We start from the raw sequence: 22,681 nt of genomic DNA on the forward strand, positions 1-22,681 counted from the left end.
TAGCTAGAAGTGTAGCCAGTTAAAAAACTCTCAGAGTCTCTCTAGGGCATTCCGCAATGAAGTGTCTCTAGAATAGACCACACAGCGCTATGAATGCAAATACAACAATGGAAGAAAGAAGAAAAAATCGTGCAACATGCCTCGCGAGAGCAAAGGCCGACCGGCATATCACCAAATCAGAGGCCCGTCTAAAAAAAATAGAAAGCCAACCAGAGAGCAAGCTCAAGATCAAAACTCCGAATGGTCCCAATAAAGTTCGTAGTCTTCTAAATTAAAAGTGACAACTTGGTAACAACAGAAATTCAGGTTCCGTGAGATGGTCGAGCTCAGTACCATCGGCTAGATAGCATAACTTACATCAATATAACGATGTCCCAGGAGAATAATTAGAGTTGCAGTGAGGATACGATTCGCCAACTTTACTAGCAGAACACGAGAGGGGCGTGGAACTAAACTCGTGGTGAAACTACAACGTACAACATGACAGGTGCATTGGCTGGCTCCATCTCTTATGGATCTATAGCCGCGGTGCTACCACCTGCATTTTGAGTTTGGACACAGAAAACAACTTAGTAGAGAGCAAAGGACACTGATAAAACAAGGGACACTAAGCTAAGAATACCTTCAGGGTTCAAGGAAAAGGTAGGCTCACGGCCACCCACTTGTCGTCACTAAAGGGAAGCACGGTAGCCCCCTCTGGTAATTTTAGGTCAGGACGGCATGGGTAGATCTGGACTCGGTTAGTTGACATCGAGTAACCGCATCGGGCAGAATCAACAGGCACTGCGGTTGCTTTCGCCACAAGGTTGGAAGTATTGGTTGGTGGCATTGAGCCCAAGGGGAGAGATGTGTGTTCTGGAGTTGAGTTCGTTACTTCAGCCTTGATGCTTGGCTCTGGAACGTCTACTTCAGCCTCAGCGCTTGGTTCTGCAACGTCCATTCCTTCAGCCTTGATGCTTGGCTCTGGAACGTCTACTTCAGCCTCAGCACTTGGTTCTGCAACGTCCATTACTTCAGCCTCGGTGCTTGGCTCTGGAATGGCTGGTTTATCATTTTCCATCTTGACAGGCTGGATAGTTTCAACACGAGATTGTAAAGCAACAGGCACTGTACTTGTTGTTGCCACAAGGTTGAGCATATCAGTTGGTGGCACTGAAACTAACGGGGGTGACCTGCATTCTTGTGTCAAGTCCATTACTTCAGCCTTGATGCTTGGCTCTGGAGCAGCTTGTTTAACATTTTCCATACTGCCAGATTGGATAGGTTCATCAAGAGATTGTGTTTTGTCAGCAACAGGAAGATCAATACGAGAGCCAACAGAGCAAGAATCATGCTCAACTGCAAAATGGCCAAACCATATGAGTCAATAGATGGAACAATCAAGATAAATAGATACCAAGAGAAACACAATCATTAATATCAAATACAAACTCATACTGCAGTATGACACAATCATTGACATCAAATACATACATACAAGATAACAATCAACAGAAAAGGTATAGTTCATTTAGATTGCTACAATGTCCAAAACTAGATCTATGATTGCATGATCAGTGGACTGTCCAAACTCTGAAGTCTTCCAAGTTAAAGCAGCATAAATTAAGCTCCTGCAAATTGTAGAACAGAGAACTTGTGAAACATGCATGATGGATAACAATATAAAATTCACATGTTATTAGTATGTAAACACATCACCACAGTTTACTTGTCACATAAAAATTCTGTTATAGGTCATGTGTTTCTTACGGAAATCACATTATAAACAGGAACGTGGATCAGAAGCTGGTTCAGAAGAAGTCTACTGAGGTTTCATCACATGTCAATAGTATGTAGAAAAAGAAAAGAGGAAGCTTTTTCTTCAAAAAAGATAGGAAGGTAGGCAGAAAACTCACTGGCATTAGAGTCATTCTGCCCGTCACTTGTTCCCATTGACACTTGGGGAAATGAAGAATCAGATTCTACAGTCTTGACCTCTTGCTCAGTGAGGGTTTCGGTTCCTTGTTGCATCTGTGACCCTACTAGAAGAAAAAATGTTGGTGGCCATGCACAAAAGTTCCACGAGATTGTGCATTCAAGAGAGAAAAAAAAGCTGGGAGCAATTGAATATAAAAGCCTTTAAATATAATCCACAAAGCAATATGCAGAGCATAATTTTAAAGTATCGTATACAAGTAGAAGTGTAGCAAAAAAAAATGGTTGGGAAGCTATTGAGGCTATGCTTAGAGAAATCAGATTAGTCACTCTATCATTTTCAGAGTGAAGGGCATACAACAAATGGTACATTAGGCATAGGCTGGTGGTAATACTGTCATTTAGGGGATTTCTGTTTTAGGGGTAGGATTATTGGGAAGTACTACCGTCAACTAGGTTCAGGAATTTCCTTTTTTTAAGGAGTTAATGATCTGATGAGCTCTTTTAAGATGCTCCACCTTACCTCACCAGAGGTAAGATAAGGTTTAAATCTGAGCCGTTGATTGAGGGAGGTTAGTTTTGACCTTAACAGAAATAATGCTGGCAACCGGTACCATATTTAGTAAGGCATGTATAATTGGCATGAATCCTTCCATAACAAATGGTAACCAGCTTTCTCTGGTAAAAATGGCTACAATCTGGCAATTGATCACAATGGGATTGAGGGAGGTTAGTTTTGACCTTAACAGAAATAATGCTGGCAACCGGTACCATATTTAGTAAGGCATGTATAATTGGCATGAATCCTTCCATAACAAATGGTAACCAGCTTTCTCTTGTAAAAATGGCTACAATCTGGCAATTGATCACAATGGGATCTTGATCACGTTCCAATTAATTGCTCTGAATCTATGCATCCTATCCACAATGAAATGCTTGATTGCATAGCCATAAGTAATGAATAGACAAATGTGCCTCCTAATGCTCGTGAATAGGGAGACGGCTGTGTAGTACGTGTCATGTATGATTTTGATAGCCGGTGTGGTGTATGATTTTGAAAAACTTATTGCAAGAGATTAGAGATGTATTCCTTAAATAAATTGTACCCAGGATGGTATGCAAAGACTCGTCGAGCAATAAAATGGAAGCCGTAATTTTGACAGGCTATTTCAATGACACAAATTTGTAAATAGCTCGATGAAATGATGAATTTGGAATACATACATCACTTGATTAGAAATATAAAGGGCAGCCCGGTGCATGTAGCTCACGCTTGCGCAGGGTCCGGGGAAGGGTCCGACCACTTTGGATCTATAGTACGCAGCCTTTCCCTATATTTCTGTAAGAGGCTTTTCCAGGACTTGAACCCGTGACCTCATGGTCACAAGGCAGCAGCTTTACCACTGCGCCAAGGCTCCCCTTCTTGATTAGAAATATAACATAGATATAAAATTTCAAGGTATGAATAAACCATAGTAATTCATTACCATTCATACATGTTAGTTTAAGACATTTGTTAAATTTAAATATTTTCTCTATCAATCCATTAGTTTTGGACGAACTAAAAAAAGGTGAAAATGCATTATATTACGTATATGGTCTGCATATCAAATATTACTGCCATTAACGATTTGATTATGCCATAATAATGTGTATCAACATGTCCATCCTACATAATAATTTCCATTTAAATCCTACATATTAACGTGGAGTAAACTATTGCAGAGACAACATTACCCTTGATAAGGTCAAAGTGACCTCTTACCCTCTATAAGGTAACAAATACATCATCTTAGCCATTAGATCAATATTAATCGGCAGTCCCTAATCATTTGGGGGCATCTTAAAATTTCTCTAATCTGACACACCACCAAAAACTACTCGTCAAGTTCGTCCTAATATGAAGCTTCATTTCAGGAGTTTAAATTACTTACTGTCTTTGGAAGGTTGAAAAGCAGCAACAATCATTTGTTTTTGCTTCTTAGTGTTACCAGGTCCCTCCTGAAAACTTTCGCCTTGAGTGTGCACGGTTGATTTGGAGATGGAGGAATTTTCTAAATTATCTGATGAAGTATTATAGATAGGCAAGGAAGAGCCTTCTTTCTCAGCTAATTCATGCCGGGGATTTGTATATTGCATTCCTTGAACCTACAAAAGGTAGACCGGTCCATCAAATTAGTATTTACTAATACAGCAAATACCTTATGGAGATATTTCTGTCTGTGCAAGCTATTTAAGATATTAGAAACTATAGCAGGCCCTTCCATAACTATTCCATGTAAAAGCCATTGTCCTATGTTCCCCTTAAAATTCTTAAAATTTCACTACAAAAGCCAAGTCATCCAATATACTTCACTGTTCCAATACGTACCAGTAACAATTCGTTTTGCATTGCTCCTAGGTGTTATCTACTCCCTCCGTTCCTAAATATAAGTCTTTCTAGAGATTTCCAAATGGACTACATACGGATGTATATAGACATAGTTTAGAGTGTAGATTCACCTATTTTGCTCCGTATGTAGTCCATATTAGAATCTCTAAAAAGACTTATATTTAGGAACGGAGGGAGTAATAATCTATTCAATTCGGGAAAATGGACCGTATGTTTATCAGTTGTACAGATAAATGATGGCGATTAGATTAGTTATCATAAATAGGTGAGGCAATGGTAAGAAATTTTTCCATAATTAAATACTGGACCAACCGGCAATTGCTCCTCTGAGCTTACTTCTTGAGCTAAGGACACCAGAGCAAGATTTGCAGCAGCATATTCCGCCTCCTTAATTGTATGACAATACCGTGGGCTTTCAAATGTTTGCCCATCTATGGTCACTATTGACTTGAACAGAGGTGCATGAGATGGACCTTCCTGGATACGGTCATACCAAGGCAATTGTTTTCCTCTCTTCTGAGCATACATTTGCAATTGAAGCTTATGATTAATCTGGATTCCAGGCAAAGAAATACATGAAGCTGATCCAGCCTACAAAAGGTAGAGTATTTTATTAGACGAAAATGGACAATGTTTCCGCACAGTGTAAATGAAGTCAATGGTTACAATTCAGTTTTTACTCAGTTCTTGAATATTGTAAAAGGGAGAACACGTTTACTAATAATACAGATAAATGCTGAAGGATGTTAGTGCTGATGCATAGGTAATCCGGTGCAAATTAAAGCCATCCATAGGAATAAAAAATAGGTGCAACCAACCGGCATTTGCTCTGATGGGTTTGCTTCTTGACACAATGACATTAAAGCCACTCTTGCAGCAGCAAATTCTGCCTCCTTTGTTGTGTGATAGTCTTGAGGACTTTCAAATTTGCGCCCATCCATGGTTACTGTAGACCTGAACAGAGGTGCATGAGGTGGACCACTTCGAACGGTGTCATATGAAGGCAAATCTTTATGTCTCTTCTGAGCATAAACTTGCAACTGAGACTTGTAGGGAAGTTGGGTTTCTGTAATATACAGAATAGTTAGTACTGCAAATATAGAGAAACAAGTGTGAAAGAATATCAAGAACCTTTTTAGTGGCAAGAATAAAGAACTTCACAGCAGCATGAGAGGTGTAAAAATAAAATCAATTTGAGGGATGAGAGACATTTATATAGTTACATAGGTAGTGAAGGAATATGGGATTCCGAGAGGGATAAACTACTGCGCAATATGGGGTTTAGGTGAACACTGATAATATTTATTGGCACTTATATGCGGTTGAATGGTTTTACAAAATCTAAAAAAAAAATACTACTGATAGGTGAGCATGTATATCATCGACGTTTCTGTCAGTTATGATAAGGATCTTACTACACAGAGAGAACTTCTTCAAAAGTAGGCAGTTATATGCCCACATTAAAATCAAACATGGAACGAGTGAGTTCAATACAGCGTCTCTGTAGCTTACTGTGTACACGCTCCACCGAGCAGATTCACTATGTTCGTTATAGCGTCACCAAACTTCTACCATTTCAGAATCAGATAGCTACCAAATAAACAGGAGGTGGTTGAGAAAATGAATGCAGTAACTCCCCATCAATACCAAATCAAGTGATATTGTGTGCTAGTGATGGTGAGTCTATCTACCGATATGAATGCATTGTACTCCTGCCGGTAAAACTGAGCATCATTTCCATTTGTCTGTGATGATAATGCCAGTAAAGTTTTCATTTTTGCGAGGTGATAATACCAGTGTAAGTTGACTCGTACTGGTTCAATAGACAATAAACTATGCATTTCTACTAGAATCTCAATAGCCAGTAGACTATCCATTTCTACTAGAATCTCAATCGCTATCAAAATGGCTTAAGCCTTTTAACAGTTGATGGTACCCCAGTTTGTTCAGGCCCAGATGAAAAGAAAAGAAAATGCACCTAATGTGGACATGAACTAGATGTAACCAGAAAGACGCTAACTGCACTCATGAATCCTGAACCAACAGCGGTCTACGAATCGTGCAAGTAAGGCGCTACTCGGGAACAAAACCTGAAACCGAAAGTTGGGAACCAAAATCCGACCACGAAGTGTTCGCGCAAGTAAGAACCCGGACGTATCCGCTAGTACGGAACTGGGGATCTGGCACTCACCGGACTGCGGCGGGGGAGGGGGCGGGAGGGCGGAGAGGCGCTCGAAGGCGGCCTTGGCGGCGAGGTTCTGGGCCTCCTTGGCCGTGCTGAACCCGTCGCCCTCGTCCGGCGAGTGGTACACTTCGCCGTTGACGGCGACGGTGGCGCGGAACCTCAGCGAGTGGGCCGGCCCCTCGCTCCGGTGGGTGTAGTCCGGCGCCGGCCACCGCCGCTGCTGGCACAGCTGATTCAGCTGCGCCTTGAACATTGCCGCGGAAGGTTGAGACCCGGCCTCTCCCGATGGGGAATTCTTCGGGGGCTATCGCTCGCTTTGATCTGCTCGCTGGATTCGACTTCTCACGTTTATTGCGCCTCGCTCGCTCCCCCTCCTCTGCTGGATTGATGCTCCTCCACGCTCCTTTGTGGCTTCGGTTCAGTGGTACGACGTCTGTTTGGTGGGTGGGTTGGGGTTTATCCGCGTGTTTCAGTACGGCGGTTGTCAGGGTCTCGCTCCGGGCAACCACTATGTTGTGAAGAGTAAATTGCACACACAATTCACAAGTAACAAATGAATCAACTCCTTTCAAAAAACAAAACAAATGAATCAACTACTCCCTCCGTCCCGATTTAGATGCCGTAATGGCATTTTTGCTATTGTGTAATCAAGACCAGCTCGCCTCCGTGGAGCTGTGTCCCGGGTGGGCGGTGACGGAATCAAGACTAAGTAGGCGGTGACGATGGTGGGCTGCGAGCGGCGGAGTCGTCAGCACGGCGGCGGAATCCGACGGTGCCTGACCCAGGCGACACATGGGCGAAGGGCGGAGGCCGAAGGAAGGAGACGGGGCCGTTTTGCTAGGTGTTTGAAAGTACGAGTTTTTTTTTACAAAATATCCAGTGTACTGCACGTACGACAAGTAAATCAAAACAGAGGGAGTATGTGTTGAGTAATATTGATGAGTAACAGTACATATATACACCCGAAAGGGATGTGACCGCCCGCGAGAGAGAGAGAAAGAGAGAGTGAACATTCCTTTTAGGACAAACATCGTCACTACTTTATTTCATTTCAAACAGGAATACATCATCAACAACTAACGAGATAACAGAGGAAGGAAGATTATTCAACCACAACTTCGGGTGGTAATCTTAGCTAATCTAGCAAGCTCGCAAGCCACGCGGTTAGCTTCACGCGTGCAGTGCTAAAAATATACCTTCCCAAAAATCCTTGCACGCTTCAAACCAGTCATTGATGCTCGTCATCACACTGATGCTAACCCCGTTCAACTCTTCATGCAGTCCACTAGTTCGAGATAGTCGGGGTAGACAATTAACCGTTGGATTCCCATAGAACGACCGGGCCATGTTTGAGTGTCGTCGCCTCGGCGGTGGGTGTTCATCGTCGAGGCAAAGACATAATTCTCCGCCGCCACCAAGTCCCCAACGTCATCTGGATCATAGCACAGCAAGACCCATAATCATCTTCATATGAAAAAGAAGCATCAATATTGAGCTTCAGGGTTCCGATGAGTGGGTGTGCCCACCTGACCTCTTTTTCCCGGGACTGCTACAGTGCATCCAGACGAGCATAGTTTAGCGCCAAAGCCTAAAATTATAGCGCCGACATTTGAGCTTCTTCTCCATGCACTTTTTCCTTTCTTTCTCACTAGTTGTAAACCAACAATGATGATGTCAGCCATAATTACTTGGTATACAGTTTGTTTAGAGGGAATGGAGATATTGGTTTGCAAGATGGTAACCACATGTCAGTTGGATAAACAAAGACTATCCTTAGTTAATACATGGTTAATTATATATCCTGACAGTTCCGTCTAATCTATGCTTGTCTGTGTAAGTTGGGTCTATCCGCTTGCTTCTACATGGCGGGTTGACAGGGTATCACTCCGGGAAACTCATATTATAATACATCACATTTGAATTCGATTGATATAGTTGACTAATCAATGCATAAGGCTCATCGCTACATATATGTCGGGCGCGCCACGCTCTGACCCAAGCCCAAGAAAGATCATTGAAGGATTTATTTTTGGGTGGGAGGGGCTTAGATGGAAGGAATTATTTTCAACCCCCTCCCCCACCCCTCCCTCCACACAGAGACAAACACATCCATCTTTTGTTGTTTGCCTTCATGAGACATGTCTCTAGTTTCACTGCTGGGTAGACCAGAGGACTTTGCAGAGAAAAATGGTGGCTAAGGCGGACGAGTGGTTGACCACGGCGGAGCATGTGAGTGGAAGTGGTGGTAGAGCAGAGGGCGATTGGGGCGAAAGAGCGAACAACAATCGCTGAGGCGAGAGTGGCAGCCGCTGACGCGAGATGTCAAGCACCGAATACATTTCACGTCTCCCGAAGGGCATACAAAATATTCATCCTCGCCGTCGGCATTGTCGGGTTTTTTATACTCATCGGGTCGCAGTAGCCAAAATATGTTCCCCAAAAACACTTAAATATATTTTGAAGTGCCAACACTACTAAAAAATAATTAATTTTAGATGGGTATATGACCCCGCTAAAAAAGACTAGTTAAATAAGAATTAGGGGGCTTGACCCTCTCCCACCTTATGTTAGACTAGCTATAGTGAAGAGTAACTTACACTAGTAAGATACACATGACCCTAGGCTATATTACTACCTTCATAGTGGATAGTAATATAAGTATGGTGTCATGTAAAGATTCATTTATTAGTTATAGGTTCATATTGTATTGGGATAGGTGATTTTATGGTAACTAGCTAAGTTACTCCCTCCGTCATAGTTTACACGGTGCGCTTCAATTCTCATGCATTACCACCACCGAAGGAATTTTAGGCGTTCTTTTAATGCCCAATTAATTAGGGCATGGTAACCATAATCAAACCCACAATTTTTCTCTCCATGCATGTGTGTACGTGGGGGTGGAAGCACTCCATGCATGTGTGTACGCGTTAATTTCTCTAGTAATTAGGCGTCGTAGTATAACCATCTATACTATTTTCTAGTCCAATCGCTAATCACCTTGGTCCCGAGATTGTTGAAGCGCGCCTTGTAAACTGTGATGGAGGGAGTACTGAAATTACCTCTCTCCTCATTAAATCATTGCCACATAGGCAAAATTGCCGAGTTGGACTCTATATTACTGTTGAAGTTACTCCCACTATGGCTAGTCTTAGGGTAGGAGCGAGACCCCTCCAACTCACGACATTAAATTGTATTTCTTTAATAGTTGCTTTATGTTAAATACATGTACCTATAATCTGTTGGGAAACGTTGCATGGAAAACAAAAAAAATCTACGCACACGCAATGATCTATGCATGGAGATGCATAGCAACGAGGGGGAAGTGTGTCTACGTACCCTTATAGATCATAAGCGGAAGCGTTTGACAACGCGGTTGATGTAGTCGAACTTCTTCTAGCTCCGACCAATCAAGTACCGAATGTACGGCACCTCCGAGTTCTGCACACGTTCAGCTCGGTGACGTCCCTCGTCTTCTTGATCCAGCAAGGCGTCGAGGTAGAAGATGAGTTCCGTCAGCACGACGACGTGGTGACGGCGATGGTAAAGTGATCCTCGTAGGGCTTCGCCTAAGCACCGTGAGAATATGACCGGGGTTGTAAACTGTGGAGGGGGCGCCGCACACGGCTAACAATTGATGTTGTGTGTTCTAGGCGCCCCCCTCCCACATATATATAGGTGGGGGAGGGAGCAGCCAGGGGGCGCCCCAATTAGGATCCAAATCCTACTTGGGGTTTCCCCAAGTGGCGCCCCCCTGCCTTATTTCACCAGAGAAGAAAAGGGAAGGGGGAAGAGAGAAGGAAGGGGGGCCGAACCCCCTCTTTTCCTTCTCCCACTCGGCCTCCTGCCATAGGGGGGCGCACCACCCCTTGTGGGATGGTGTGCTCCCCTCTCATGGCCCATATGGCCCATATATCCCCCCGGGGGTGTCGGTAACCCCTCCGGTACTCCGATAAATACCCGATACACTCCGGAACACTTCCGGTGTCCGATACTATCGTCCTATATATCAATCCTTACCTCTCGACCATTTTGGGACTCATCGTCGTGTCCGTGATCTCATACGGGATTCCGAACAACATTCGGTCACCAAATCACATAACTCATATAATACTAAATCATCAACGAACGTCAAGCGTGCGGACCCTACGGATTCGAGAACTATGTAGACATGACCGAGACACCTCCCTGGTCAATAACCAATGGCGGAACCTGGATGCGCATATTGGATGCTACATATTCTACGAAGATTTTTATCGGTCGAACCGTTATGACAACATACGTAATTCCCTTTGTCCATCGGTATGTTACTTGCTCGAGATTCGCTTGTCGGTATCTTCATACCTAGTTCAATCTCGTTACCGGCAAGTCTCTTTACTCGTTCCGTAATACATCACCTCGTGACTAACTCCTTAGTCATTTGCTTGCAAGCTTATGATGTGTATTACTGAGAGGGCCCAGAGATACCTCTTCGTTACTCGAAGTGACAAATCCTAATCTCGATCTATGCCAACTCAACAAACACCTTCGGAGATACCTGTAGAGCATCTTTATAATCACCCAGTTACGTTATAACGTTTGATAGCACAGAAGGCATTCCTCCGGTATCCGGGAGTTGCATAATCTCATAGTCGAAGGAATATGTATTGACATGAAGAAAGCAATAGCAATAAAACTTAAACGATCATTATGCTAAGATAATGGATGGGTCTTGTCCATCACATCATTCTCCGAATGATGTGATCCCGTTATCAAATGACAACTCATGTCTATGGTTAGGAAACCTTAACCATCTTTGATTAACGAGCTAGTCTAGTAGAGGCTCACTAGGGACACATTGTTTGTTTATGTATTCACACATGTATTAAGGTTTCCGATCAATACAATTCTAGCATGAATAATAAACCTTTATCATGAATAAAGAAATATAAAATAACAACTTTATTATTGCCTCTAGCGCATATTTCCTTCAGTCCCCCACTTGCACTAGAGTCAATAATCTAGTTCACATCACCATGTGATTAATACCAATAGTTCACATGGCCATGTGATTAACACCTATAGTTCACATCGTCATGTGACCAACACCCAAAGGGTTTACTAGAGTCAATAATCTAGTTCACATCGCCATGTGATTAACACCCAAAGAGTACTAAGGTGTGATCATGTTTTACTTGTGAGAGAAGTTTAGTCAACGAGTCTGTCACATTCAGATCCGTATGTATACTTGCAAATTTCTATGTCTACAATGCTCTGCATGGTGCTATTCTAACTAATTGCTTCCACTTTCAATACGTATCCAGATTGAGACTCAGAGTCATCTAGATTAGTATTAAATCTTGCATCGTCGTAACCCTTTACGACAAACCCTTTATCACCTCCATAACCGAGAAACATTTCCTTAGTCCTCTAAGGATAATTTTGACCGCCTTCCAGTCACTGGTACAGCGAGGTGCTATACAAACGGTTTTTAACCCCTTTCCGACCATCATCAAGTGAGTGTGGGCGATAGGGGGTCCTTCCAACGACCCAAAAACCGTCGGGGATATGCCCTCCTGGCACACACGCTTGGCAAAATGAGGTCGTGTGTGACCGGCGAGTGATCAAATACGGTTATACGTACAGTAGTGCTAAAAAACAATTATACAGGCGAAATCGTTTCCGGTCGTAAGTACATCCCACACAGTCAGTCCCCGCTAAACGTTTCCGTTCGTATATACATCCCACACAGTCGCTCCAAGGAAAATGTTTCCGTTCGCAGGTACACCACACACAATTTTCCCCATTAAATCATTTGTGACAGCATTGCCATTGCACACGATATCAACAATTTTATCGTTTGCATTATGGAATGCATCACATACAGTGCGTAGAAGAAACTGTGTGGCAAAGGCTGTCCATCACACACTGTTTTTATGTGGTAAACGTTTGCGCAAGGTGGCCTAACGCAAACAGTTTTCAAGAGAATGTCGTGTGTGATTGTTCATTGATCCAACACGGTTTATTCCTAGAAACTGTGTGCGTTGCCTGAGGTCATCGCCCATGGTGTTTTCTCAATAACCGTTTGCAATAGAAAAACCCAATTAGCGGGCTAATTGGCCATTAGCAGGCTAATTTCCCTATTATTAATAATCCATTTATTAATCTAATTGACATTCATATTAAGCACATAATATATTTCATTTCCATATTAGGGAAGCAGGATTTCATAATTGAAATACATCAGAGTACAACATGATATAGCTTCAGCACTCAGCTACCCCATTACACAACTGCACCAGCACCTTTCGAAATTAGCATCATAGACGGTACATAGACAGATGCATCTCATCTGGAAAACTGCTGAAGCGGAAGGCGAATATTGAGCCTTCATTCATGTTGAAGGTCTTTGCAACTTTAGGCCAGTGCCTGTGGATGATTGACCGTCCATCCTTCGTCCTCTTCAGGAACACTTCAATATTGAACCGTTGGTGTTGTATGAAAATCTTCCTCGCCTCCTGACCATAGAGGTGGTTTGAGAGGTAATCATCAGTGAACTGCTTTGAAAAGGCCTGAAAACAAGGATGTGCATAAATATCTTCTCTATATTGGAAATGGGCCAAAAGAATAAAAAAGGCAAGGACAATAGTTAGTACCATCTTGTAGTGAACTGATGTCTTCTTCATTGTGCAGACAAAGATCTTGTTGTTTTTTGTCGCTAATTTCTTTATCCTAACAATCTTTCTGAGTTCCTTGACTTGATTGATATTCATGGAAAACTCATTTCCCCATATGCAAAAAGGGTTGAACAGTGGGTCAAAACCTCGGACAGCAAGACCTACATGTGCAAGACCAAATTGTTAAACTTAAATATTAGAATGGTTCCTGCAATTGCACAATAATGTGCTATTAGATAACGGACCATGCACGTGCTAACCTCGATTGTAAACCTCAGTGCTTCCCATTGTTTCCCTGCAACACATATAAGGTAGTTAGTCATCAGGTTAAGTAAGGTTCGCATGCTATCAGTAAAATATGTTGATGAAAAATAAGCACATTGCAGATTCATCAGATTAATTCAAGCCACATGGAAAACCCATTTATCCAAACCAAGCACGCACTAGTACGCGTCGGTGCTATAGAAACGGTTTTTAACCCCTTTCTGCAACGGCATTTGGAACCGTCGCCAAGTGAGTGTGGGCGATAGGGGGGTCCTTCCCACACGACCCAGAAATCGTCGGGGATAGGCCCTCCTGGGACACAGGCTGGGGCCATGTGCGATCGGGCGAGGCATCAAAAACCAATCATTTTCGTTCGTATGTACATTCCACACGGTGAATCCCAGAAAAACATTTCCGTTCGTATGTATATCACACACTGTAAATCCAAGGAATACGTTTCCGTTCTTATGTACATCCCACACAGTCAATCCAGGGAAAACGTTTCCCTTCGTATGTACATCCCACACAGTTTTATGTATATGCTCGTGTGTGAAAGGTGTAACTATAACACACGTGCTGCCTTGGTTAACTGTTTGCTTTCATGAACTACATCACACATGATTTGATGTAGAAAACTGTGTGGCATTGGGCTATCCATCACAAGCGCTTTTACTGCCAGAACCGTTTGCAAAGTTCCATGACCGTCTGTTCTCTTTTTATTTTTGCCTGTAATTTATTATTCGAATTGGAAATTTGAAATATGAAACGTGCAATTCATATTCTCAGCATAATGGTTCAACAACGAAACCATAAATAAAATTGCCAGTACAATATGTTCAGTAATTACAGGATTAAGCAACAATTAACTATGATGAATCACAATATTTAAAGGCGGTAAAGGTGAAGAGACAAGTGTAAATCGTTTTGACCGCCGACGGTGTTGAAGAAGCGGAATGCCCATAACGTGCCTTCGTGCATGCCATAGGCACAAACCACTTTTGTCCAACCCCTTGTGACGATCGCCCGCCCATCCTTCACCGCCTTCAGGAAGACTTCTAGAGCATTATCATGGTAGCATGAATTATATACTTTAACCTTAGTTGCCTCCACTCCGGTCATGTAGTTTGCAAGGTAATCATCAATAAATATCTTCAGAAACCACTGAAAAGAGAAAAATATCAGATACTGAGGTCTAATAGAGTAACTTGTTGTGGGCAGGGGGAAAAGGCAACACATTACTTACCATCCTAAAGTTCATGGTTGTCTTCGACAAAGTGTAAATAAAGAGCTTAATTCCAATCACCCGTTTCTTTCGCCTAACAATCTTTCTTAGTTTCCTCACTTGACGCTTGTTCTTGAATATCTCATTGCCCCATACGCAAAAGGGATCGAAGCGTGGATCAGTACCGCTCATATATGTACCTACAAGCAACCAGTAAATGTTAGAAGCTAAACTGAGATTGCACAAATGATGTAAAATACAACTACCTATGTTCCTAAGTACAAGTATCTTTTTTGAGATTTCAATATGAACTACAAATAGATGTATATAGAATTATAGATATAGTTTAGATTAGAATCTAGATTCACTCATTTTGCTCCTTATGTAGTCTATATTGGAATCTCTAAAAATACTTATATTTAGGAATAGATGGTGTATAAGACATGGGATGCAGCTAACCTCGACGTCAAACAACAGCATCGCCCATTGTAGCCCTGTGTAAGTACATGGAAAGCCAATGTTAACTACAACATGGTTAACATCCACCAAAAATAGCAAATGGTAATAAAACGACATCATCTGTAGTGATATCTTCATTGCGAAAGAGTAGCACGGTAGCAAAGGGACGGATTAAAAATGGATACAACTGTTAATTGCAACAGGCTTAACAACATCCTAATTCATGTTTTGTAAGTTTGTAGCCATTGAAATACAACTCTTTAAAAATGGATACAACTGTTAATTACAACATGCTTAATGGCCATTGAAATCAGTACTGATAAAAATGCAACTAGCAAAGTTAAACATTACAGGGTAGGTGCTGCCAGAGCAGATAATGGCCCGGTTGTCTATAAAAAGGTAGGGAAAATAGCTAAAACGTGTTAGGCATGTTTACTACAACATGCTTAATACATCGACCGTACAAAACATAGCCATTAATTGCAACTAGTATTGGTAAGATTGAACTGGTGAGTACATACTTGGCAAGTCCTGATAGGTAGTTGCTGGGGCACTTCATCTTGGCCAGAGCCCGCCCAAACTCAGCGGCGGCGGAGGCGAGCTGTGAAGGAAATATGCCCTAGAGGCAATAATAAAGTTATTATTTATTTCCTTATTTCATGATAAATGTTTATTATTCATGCTAGAATTGTATTAACCGGAAACATAATACATGTGTGAATACATAGACAAACATAGTGTCACTAGTATGCCTCTACTTGACTAGCTGGTTAATCAAAGATGGTTAAGTTTCCTAACCATAGACATGAGTTGTCATTTGATTAACGGGATCACATCATTAGGAGAATGATGTGATTGACTTGACCCATTCCGTTAGCTTAGCACTTGATCGTTTAGTATGTTGCTATTGCTTTCTTCATGACTTATACATGTTCCTATGACTATGAGATTATGCAACTCCCGTTTACCGGAGGAACACTTTGTGTGCTACCAAACGTCACAACGTAACTGGGTGATTATAAAGGTGCTCTACAGGTGTCTCCGAAGGTACTTGTTGAGTTAGCGTATTTCGAGATTAGGATTTGTCACTCCGATTGTCGGAGAGGTATCTCTGGGCCCACTCGGTAATACACATCACTATAAGCCTTGCAAGCATTGTAACTAGTGAGTTAGTTGCGGGATGATGTATTACGGAACGAGTAAAGAGACTTGCCGGTAATGAGATAGAACTAGGTATTGAGATACCGACGATCGAACCTCGGGCAAGTAACATACCGATGACAAAGGGAACAATGTATATTGTTATGTGGTTTGACCGATAAAGATCTTCGTAGAATATGTGGGAGCCAATATGAGCATCCAGGTTCCGCTATTGGTTATTGACCAGAGACGTGTCTCGGTCATGTCTACATTGTTCTCGAACCCGTAGGGTCCGCACGCTTAACGTTCGGTGACGATTTGTATTATGAGTTATGTGTTTTGATGTACCGAAGGTAGTTCGGCGTCCCGGATGAGATCGGGGACATGACGAGGAGTCTCGAAATGGTCGAGACGTAAAGATCGATATATTGGACAACTATATTCGGACATCGGAAAGGTTCCGAGTGATTCGGGTATTTTTTGGAGTACCGGGGAGTTACGGGAATTCGCCGAGGAGTATATGGGCCTTATTTGGCTTTAAGGGAAAGAGAGAGGGGAGGCTGCGCGCCCCCAAGGCTTAGTCCGAATTGGACTAGGGGGAGGGGCGGCGCCCCCTCCTTCCTTCTCTTCTCTTTTCCCTTTCCTTCTCTCCTACTCCTACTACTTGGAAGGGCTCCTAGTTCTACTAGGAAAGGGGGAATCCTACTCCCGGTGGGAGTAGGACTACCCTAGGGCGCGCCATAGAGAGGGCCGGCCCTCCCCCTCCTCCACTCCTTTATATACGGGGAGAGGGGCACCCCTTGGAGACACAACAATTGATCATTGATCTCTTAGCCGTGTGCGGTGCCCCCCTCCACCATATTCCACCTCGGTAATAACGTAGCGGTGCTTAGGCGAAGCCCTGCGTCGGTAGCATCATCAACACCATCATCATGTCGTCGTGCTGACGGAACTCTCCCGCAAAGCTCTGCTGGATTGGAGTTTGTGGGACGTCATCGAGTTGAACGTGTGCTGAACTCGGAGGTGCCGTGCGTTCGGTACTTGGATCGGTCGAATCGTGAAGACGTACGACTACATCAACCGCGTTGTCATAACGCTTCCGCTTTCGGTCTACGAGGGTACGTGGACAACACTCTCCCCACTCGTTGCTTTGCATCACCATGATCCTGTGTGTGCGTATGAATTTTTTTGAAATTACTATGTTCCCCAGCGGTGGTATCAGAGCCAGGTTTATGCGTAGATGTTATATGCACGAGTAGAACACAAGTGAGTTGTGGGCGATACAGGTCATACTGCTTACCAGCATGTCATACTTTGGTTCAGCGGTATCGTTGGATGAAGCGGCCCGGACCGACATTACGCGTACGCTTACGCGAGACTGGTTCTACCGACGTGCTTTGCACACAGGTGGCTGGCGGGTGTCAGTTTCTCCAACTTTAGTTGAACCGAGTGCGGCTACGCCCGGTCCTTGAGAAGGTTAAAACAACACTAACTTGACGAAATATCGTTGTGGTTTTGATGCGTAGGTAAGAACGGTTCTTGCTCAGCCCGTAGCAGCCACGTAAAACTTGCAACAACAAAGTAGAGGACGTCTAACTTGTTTTTGTAGGGCATGTTGTGATGTGATATGGTCAAGACATGATGCTATATTTTATTGTATGAGATGATCATGTTTTGTAACCAAGTTATCGGCAACTGGCAGGAGCCATATGGTTGTCGCTTTATTGTATGCAATGCAATCGCCCTGTAATTGCTTTACTTTATCAATAAGCGGTAGCCATAGTCGTAGAAGCAATAGTTGGCGAGACGACAACGATACTACGATGGAGATCAAGGTGTCGCGCCGGTGACGATGGTGATCATGACGGTGCTTCGGAGATGGAGATCACAAGCACAAGATGATGATGGCCATATCATATCACTTATATTGATTGCATGTGATGTTTATCTTTTATGCATCTTATTTTGCTTAGATCGACGGTAGCATTATAAGATGATCTCTCACTAAATTTCAAGGTATAAGTGTTCTCCCTGAGTATGCACCGTTGCGAAAGTTCTTCGTGCTGAGACACCACGTGATGATCGGGTGTGATAAGCTCTACGTTCAAATACAACGGGTGCAAGACAGTTTTGCACACGCAGAATACTCAGGTTAAACTTGACGAGCCTAGCATATGCAGATATGGCCTCGGAACACTGAGACCGAAAGGTCGAGCGTGAATCATATAGAAGATATGATCAACATAGTGATGTTCACCATTGAAAACTACTCCATCTCACGTGATGATCGGACATGGTTTAGTTGATATGGATCACGTGATCACTTAGATGATTAGAGGGATGTCTATCTAAGTGGGAGTTCTTAAGTAATATGATTAGTTGAACTTTAATTTATCATGAACTTAGTCCTGGTAGTATTAGCATATCTATGTTGTAGATCAATAGCTCGCGTTTAGCTCCCCTGCTTTATTTTGATATGTTCCTAGAGAAAACTAAGTTGAAAGATGTTAGTAGCAATGATGCGGATTGGATCCGTGATCTGAGGATTATCCTCATTGCTGCACAGAAGAATTATGTCCTTGATGCACCGCTAGGTGACAGACCGATTGCAGGAGCAGATGTAGACGTTATGAACGTTTGGCAAGCTCGATATGATGACTACTTGATAGTTTAGTGCACCATGCTTTATGGCTTAGAATCGGGGCTTCAAAGACGTTTTTGAAACGCCACGGAGCATATGAGATGTTCCAAGAGTTGAAATTAGTATTTCAGACTCATGCCCATGTCGAAAGGTATGAGACCTTTGACAAAGCACTTTGCCTACAAGATGGAGGAGAATTGCTCAACTAGTGAGCATGTGCTCAGAATGTCTGAGTACTACAATCACTTGAATCAAGTGGGAGTTAATCTTCCAGATAAGATAGTGATTGACAGAGTTCTCTAGTCACTATCACCAAGTTACTAGAACTTCGTGCTGAACTATAATATGCAAGGGATAACGGAAACGATTCCCAAGCTCTTCGTGATGCTAAAATCGACGAAGGTAGAAATCAAGAAAAGCATCAAGTGTTGATGGTTGACAAGACCACTAGTTTCAAGAAAAGGGCAAAGGGAAGAAGGGGAACTTGAACGGCAAGCAAGTTGCTGCTCAAGTGAAGAAGCCCAAGTCTGGACCTAAGCCTGAGACTAAGTGCTTCTACTGCAAAGGGACTGGTCACTGGAAGCGGAACTACCCCAAGTATTTGGCGGATAAGAAGGATGGCAAAGTGAATAAAGGTATATTTGATATACATGTTATTGATGTGTACTTTACTAGTGTTTATAGCAACCCCTCAATATTTGATACTGGTTCAGTAGCTAATAGTAGTAACTCAAAACGGGAGTTGCAGAATGAACAAAGACTAGTTAAGGGTAAAGTGACGATGTATGTTGGAAGTGGTTCCCAGATTGATATGATCATCATCGCACACTCCCTATAATTTCGGGATTAGTGTTAAACCTAAATAAATGTTATTTGGTGTTTGCGTTGAGCATGAATATGATTTGATCATGTTTATTGCAATACGGTTATTCATTTAAGTTAGAGAATAATTGTTGTTCTGTTTACATGAATAAAACCTTCTATGGTCATACACCCAATGAAAATGGTTTGTTGGATCTCGATCGTAGTGATACACATATTCATAATATTGAAGCCAAAAGATGCAAAGTTATTAATGATAGTGCAACTTATTTGTGGCACTGCCGTTTAGGTCATATTGGTGTAAAGCGCATGAAGAAACTCCATGCTGATGGCTTTTGGAATCACTTGATTATGAATCACTTGATGCTTGCAAACCATGCCTCATGGGCAAGATGACTAAGACTCCGTTCTCCGGAACAATGGAGCGAGCAACTGACTTATTGGAAATAATACATACTGATGTATGCGGTCCGATGAGTGTTCAGGCTCGCGGTAGGTATCGTTATTTTCTGACCTTCACATATGATTTGAGCAGATATGGGTATATCTACTTGATGAAACATAAGTCTGGAACATTTGAAAAAGTTCAAATAATTTTAGAGTGAAGTAGAGAATCATCGTAACAAGAAAATAAAAGTTTCTACGATATGATCGCAGAGGTAAAATATTTGAGTTACAAGTTTGGTCTTCAGTTAAAACAATGTGAAATAGTTTCACTACTCACGCCACCCGGAACACCACAGTAATGGTGTGTCCGAACATCGTAACCGTACTTTATTAGATATGGTGCAATCTATGATGTCTCTTACCGATTTACCACTATCGTTTTGGGGTTATACATTAGAGACAGTTGCATTCACATTAAATAGGGCACCATCTAAATCCGTTGAGATGATATGAACTGTGGTTTGGCAAGAAACCAAAGTTGTTGTTTCTTAAAGTTTGGGGTTGCGATGCTTATGTGAAAAAGTTTCATCCTGATAAGCTCAAACCCAAATCGGAGAAATGTGTCTTCATAGGGTACCCAAAGGAGACAGTTGGGTACACCTTCTATAACAGATCCGAAGGCAAGATATTCATTGCTGAGAATGGATCCTTTTTAGAGAAGGAGTTTCTCTCGAAAGAAGTGAGTGGGAGGAAAGTAGAACTTGATGACGTAATTGTACCTTCTCCCGAATTGGAAAATAGTTCATCACAGAAATCAGTTCCAGTGATGCCTACACAAATTAGTGAGGAAGATTAATGATGATGATCATGAAACTTCAGATCAAGTTACTATCGAACCTCGTAGGTCAACCAGAGTACGGTCCGCACCAGAGTGGTACGGTAATCCTGTTCTGGAGGTCATGTTACTTGACCATGACGAACCTACGAACTATGAGGAAGCGATGATGAGCCCAGATTCCGCAAAATGGCTTGAGGCCATGAAATCTGAGATGGGATCCATGTATGAGAACAAAGTGTGGACTTTGGTTGACTTGCCCGATGATCGGCAAGCCATAGAAAATAAATGGATCTTCAAAGGAAGATGGGCGCTGATAGTAGTGTTACTATCTACAAAGCTAGACTTGTCGAAAATGGTTTTGATAAAGTTCAAGGTGTTGATTACGATGAGATTTTCTCACTCGTAGCGATGCTTAAGTCTGTCCGAATCATGTTAGCAAATTGCCACATTTTATGAAATCTGGCAAATCGATGTCAAAACTACATTCCTTAATGGATTTCTTAAAGAAGAGTTGTATATGATGCAACCAGAAGGTTTTGTCGATCCTAAAGGTGCTAACAAAATGTGCAAGCTCCAGCGATCCATCTATGGACTGGTGCAAGCATCTCGGAGTTGGAATATACGCTTTGATGAGTTGATCAAAGCATATAGTTTTATACAGACTTGCAGTGAAGCCTGTATTTACAAGAAAGTGAGTGGGAGCACTACAACATTTCTCATAAATATATGTGAATGACATATTGTTGATCGGAAATAATGTAGAATTTTTTGGAAAGCATAAAGGAGTTTTTGAAAGGAGTTTTTCAAAGAAAGACCTCGGTGATGCTGCTTACATATTGAGCATCAAGATCTATAGAGATAGATCAAGACGCTTGATAAGTTTTTTCAATGAGTACATACCTTGACAAGATTTTGAAGTAGTTCAAAATGGAACAGTCAAAGAAGGAGTTCTTGCCTGTGTTGCTAGGTGTGAAGTTGAGTAAGACTCAGAACCCGACCACAGCAGAAAATAGAAAGAGAATGAAAAGTCATTCCCTATGCCTCAGTCATTGGTTCTATAAAGTATGCTGTGCTATGTACCAGATCTATTGTATACCCTACCCTCAGTTTGGCAAGGGAGTACAATAGTGATCTAGGAGTAGATCACTGGACATTGGTCAAAATTATCCTTAGAGGACTAAGGAAATATTTCTCGGTTATGGAGGTGATAAAGAGTTCGGTGTAAAAGTTACGTCGATGCAAACTTTGACACCGATCTAGATGACTCTGAGTCTCAATCTGGATACATATTGAAAGTGGGAGCATTTAGCTAGAGTAGCTCCCCGCAGAGCATTGTAGACATAGAATATTTGCAAAATACATACGGCTCTGAATGTGGCAGACCCGTTGACTAAACTTCTCTCACAAGCAAAACATGATCACACCTTAGTACTCTATGGGTGTTAACACATAGCGATGTGAACTAAATTACTGACTCTAGTAAACCCTTTGGGTATTGGTCACATGACGATGTGAACTATGGGTGTTAATCACATGGTGATGTGAACTATTGGCGTTAAATCACATGGCGATGTGAACTAGATTATTGACTCTAGTGCAAGTGGGAGACTGAAGGAAATATGCCCTAGAGGCAATAATAAATTTATTATTTATTTCCTTATTTCATGATAAATGTTTATTATTCATGCTAGAATTGTATTAACCGGAAACATAATACATGTGTGAATACATAGACAAACATAGTGTCACTAGTATGTCTCTACT

The 22,681-nt window shown here is 42.2% G+C and overlaps 1 protein-coding gene across 4 annotated transcripts; it reads right to left on the reverse strand.

Annotated features, from left to right (window-relative positions):
• Nucleotides 1–241: 241 nt before the first annotated feature.
• On the reverse strand, nucleotides 242–6,931 carry LOC123079320 (double-stranded RNA-binding protein 1). Of its 4 annotated transcripts, none has more exons than XM_044502075.1 (7): nucleotides 6,498–6,931; nucleotides 5,125–5,372; nucleotides 4,643–4,897; nucleotides 3,849–4,062; nucleotides 1,896–2,018; nucleotides 623–1,338; nucleotides 242–538 (listed from the first exon to the last, which is right to left on the reverse strand). In XM_044502075.1, exons 1-6 carry the CDS (start codon nucleotides 6,742–6,744, stop codon nucleotides 632–634), a joined length of 1,794 nt encoding a protein of 597 aa, XP_044358010.1. In that variant the 5' UTR covers nucleotides 6,745–6,931; the 3' UTR covers nucleotides 242–538; nucleotides 623–631. The 4 variants fall into 4 exon arrangements, with proteins under 4 accessions (XP_044358010.1, XP_044358008.1, XP_044358007.1 ...); XM_044502073.1 differs by having other exon boundaries at nucleotides 4,619–4,897; XM_044502072.1 differs by having other exon boundaries at nucleotides 1,896–2,021; nucleotides 4,619–4,897.
• Between the last annotated feature and the right edge of the window lie 15,750 nt (nucleotides 6,932–22,681).

The sequence above is a fragment of the Triticum aestivum genome, chromosome 3D (genome assembly GCF_018294505.1).
Source record: "Triticum aestivum cultivar Chinese Spring chromosome 3D, IWGSC CS RefSeq v2.1, whole genome shotgun sequence".
Lineage (NCBI taxonomy): Eukaryota > Viridiplantae > Streptophyta > Magnoliopsida > Poales > Poaceae > Triticum > Triticum aestivum.

What these genes read in the sequence shown, in the direction of transcription:
- LOC123079320 (XM_044502072.1), bottom strand. Translation starts at nt 6,744, where the DNA reads ATGTTCAAGGCGCAGCTGAATCAGCTGTGCCAGCAGCGGCGGTGGCCG. An exon ending in GCTCAGAGGAGCAATTGCCG is followed by an intron (nt 4,063 to 4,618) that starts GTTGGTCCAGTA and finishes TACCTTTTGTAG; the next exon opens with GTTCAAGGAATGCAATATAC. An exon ending in GCAGAATGACTCTAATGCCA is followed by an intron (nt 1,339 to 1,895) that starts GTGAGTTTTCTG and finishes GCCATTTTGCAG; the next exon opens with TTGAGCATGATTCTTGCTCT.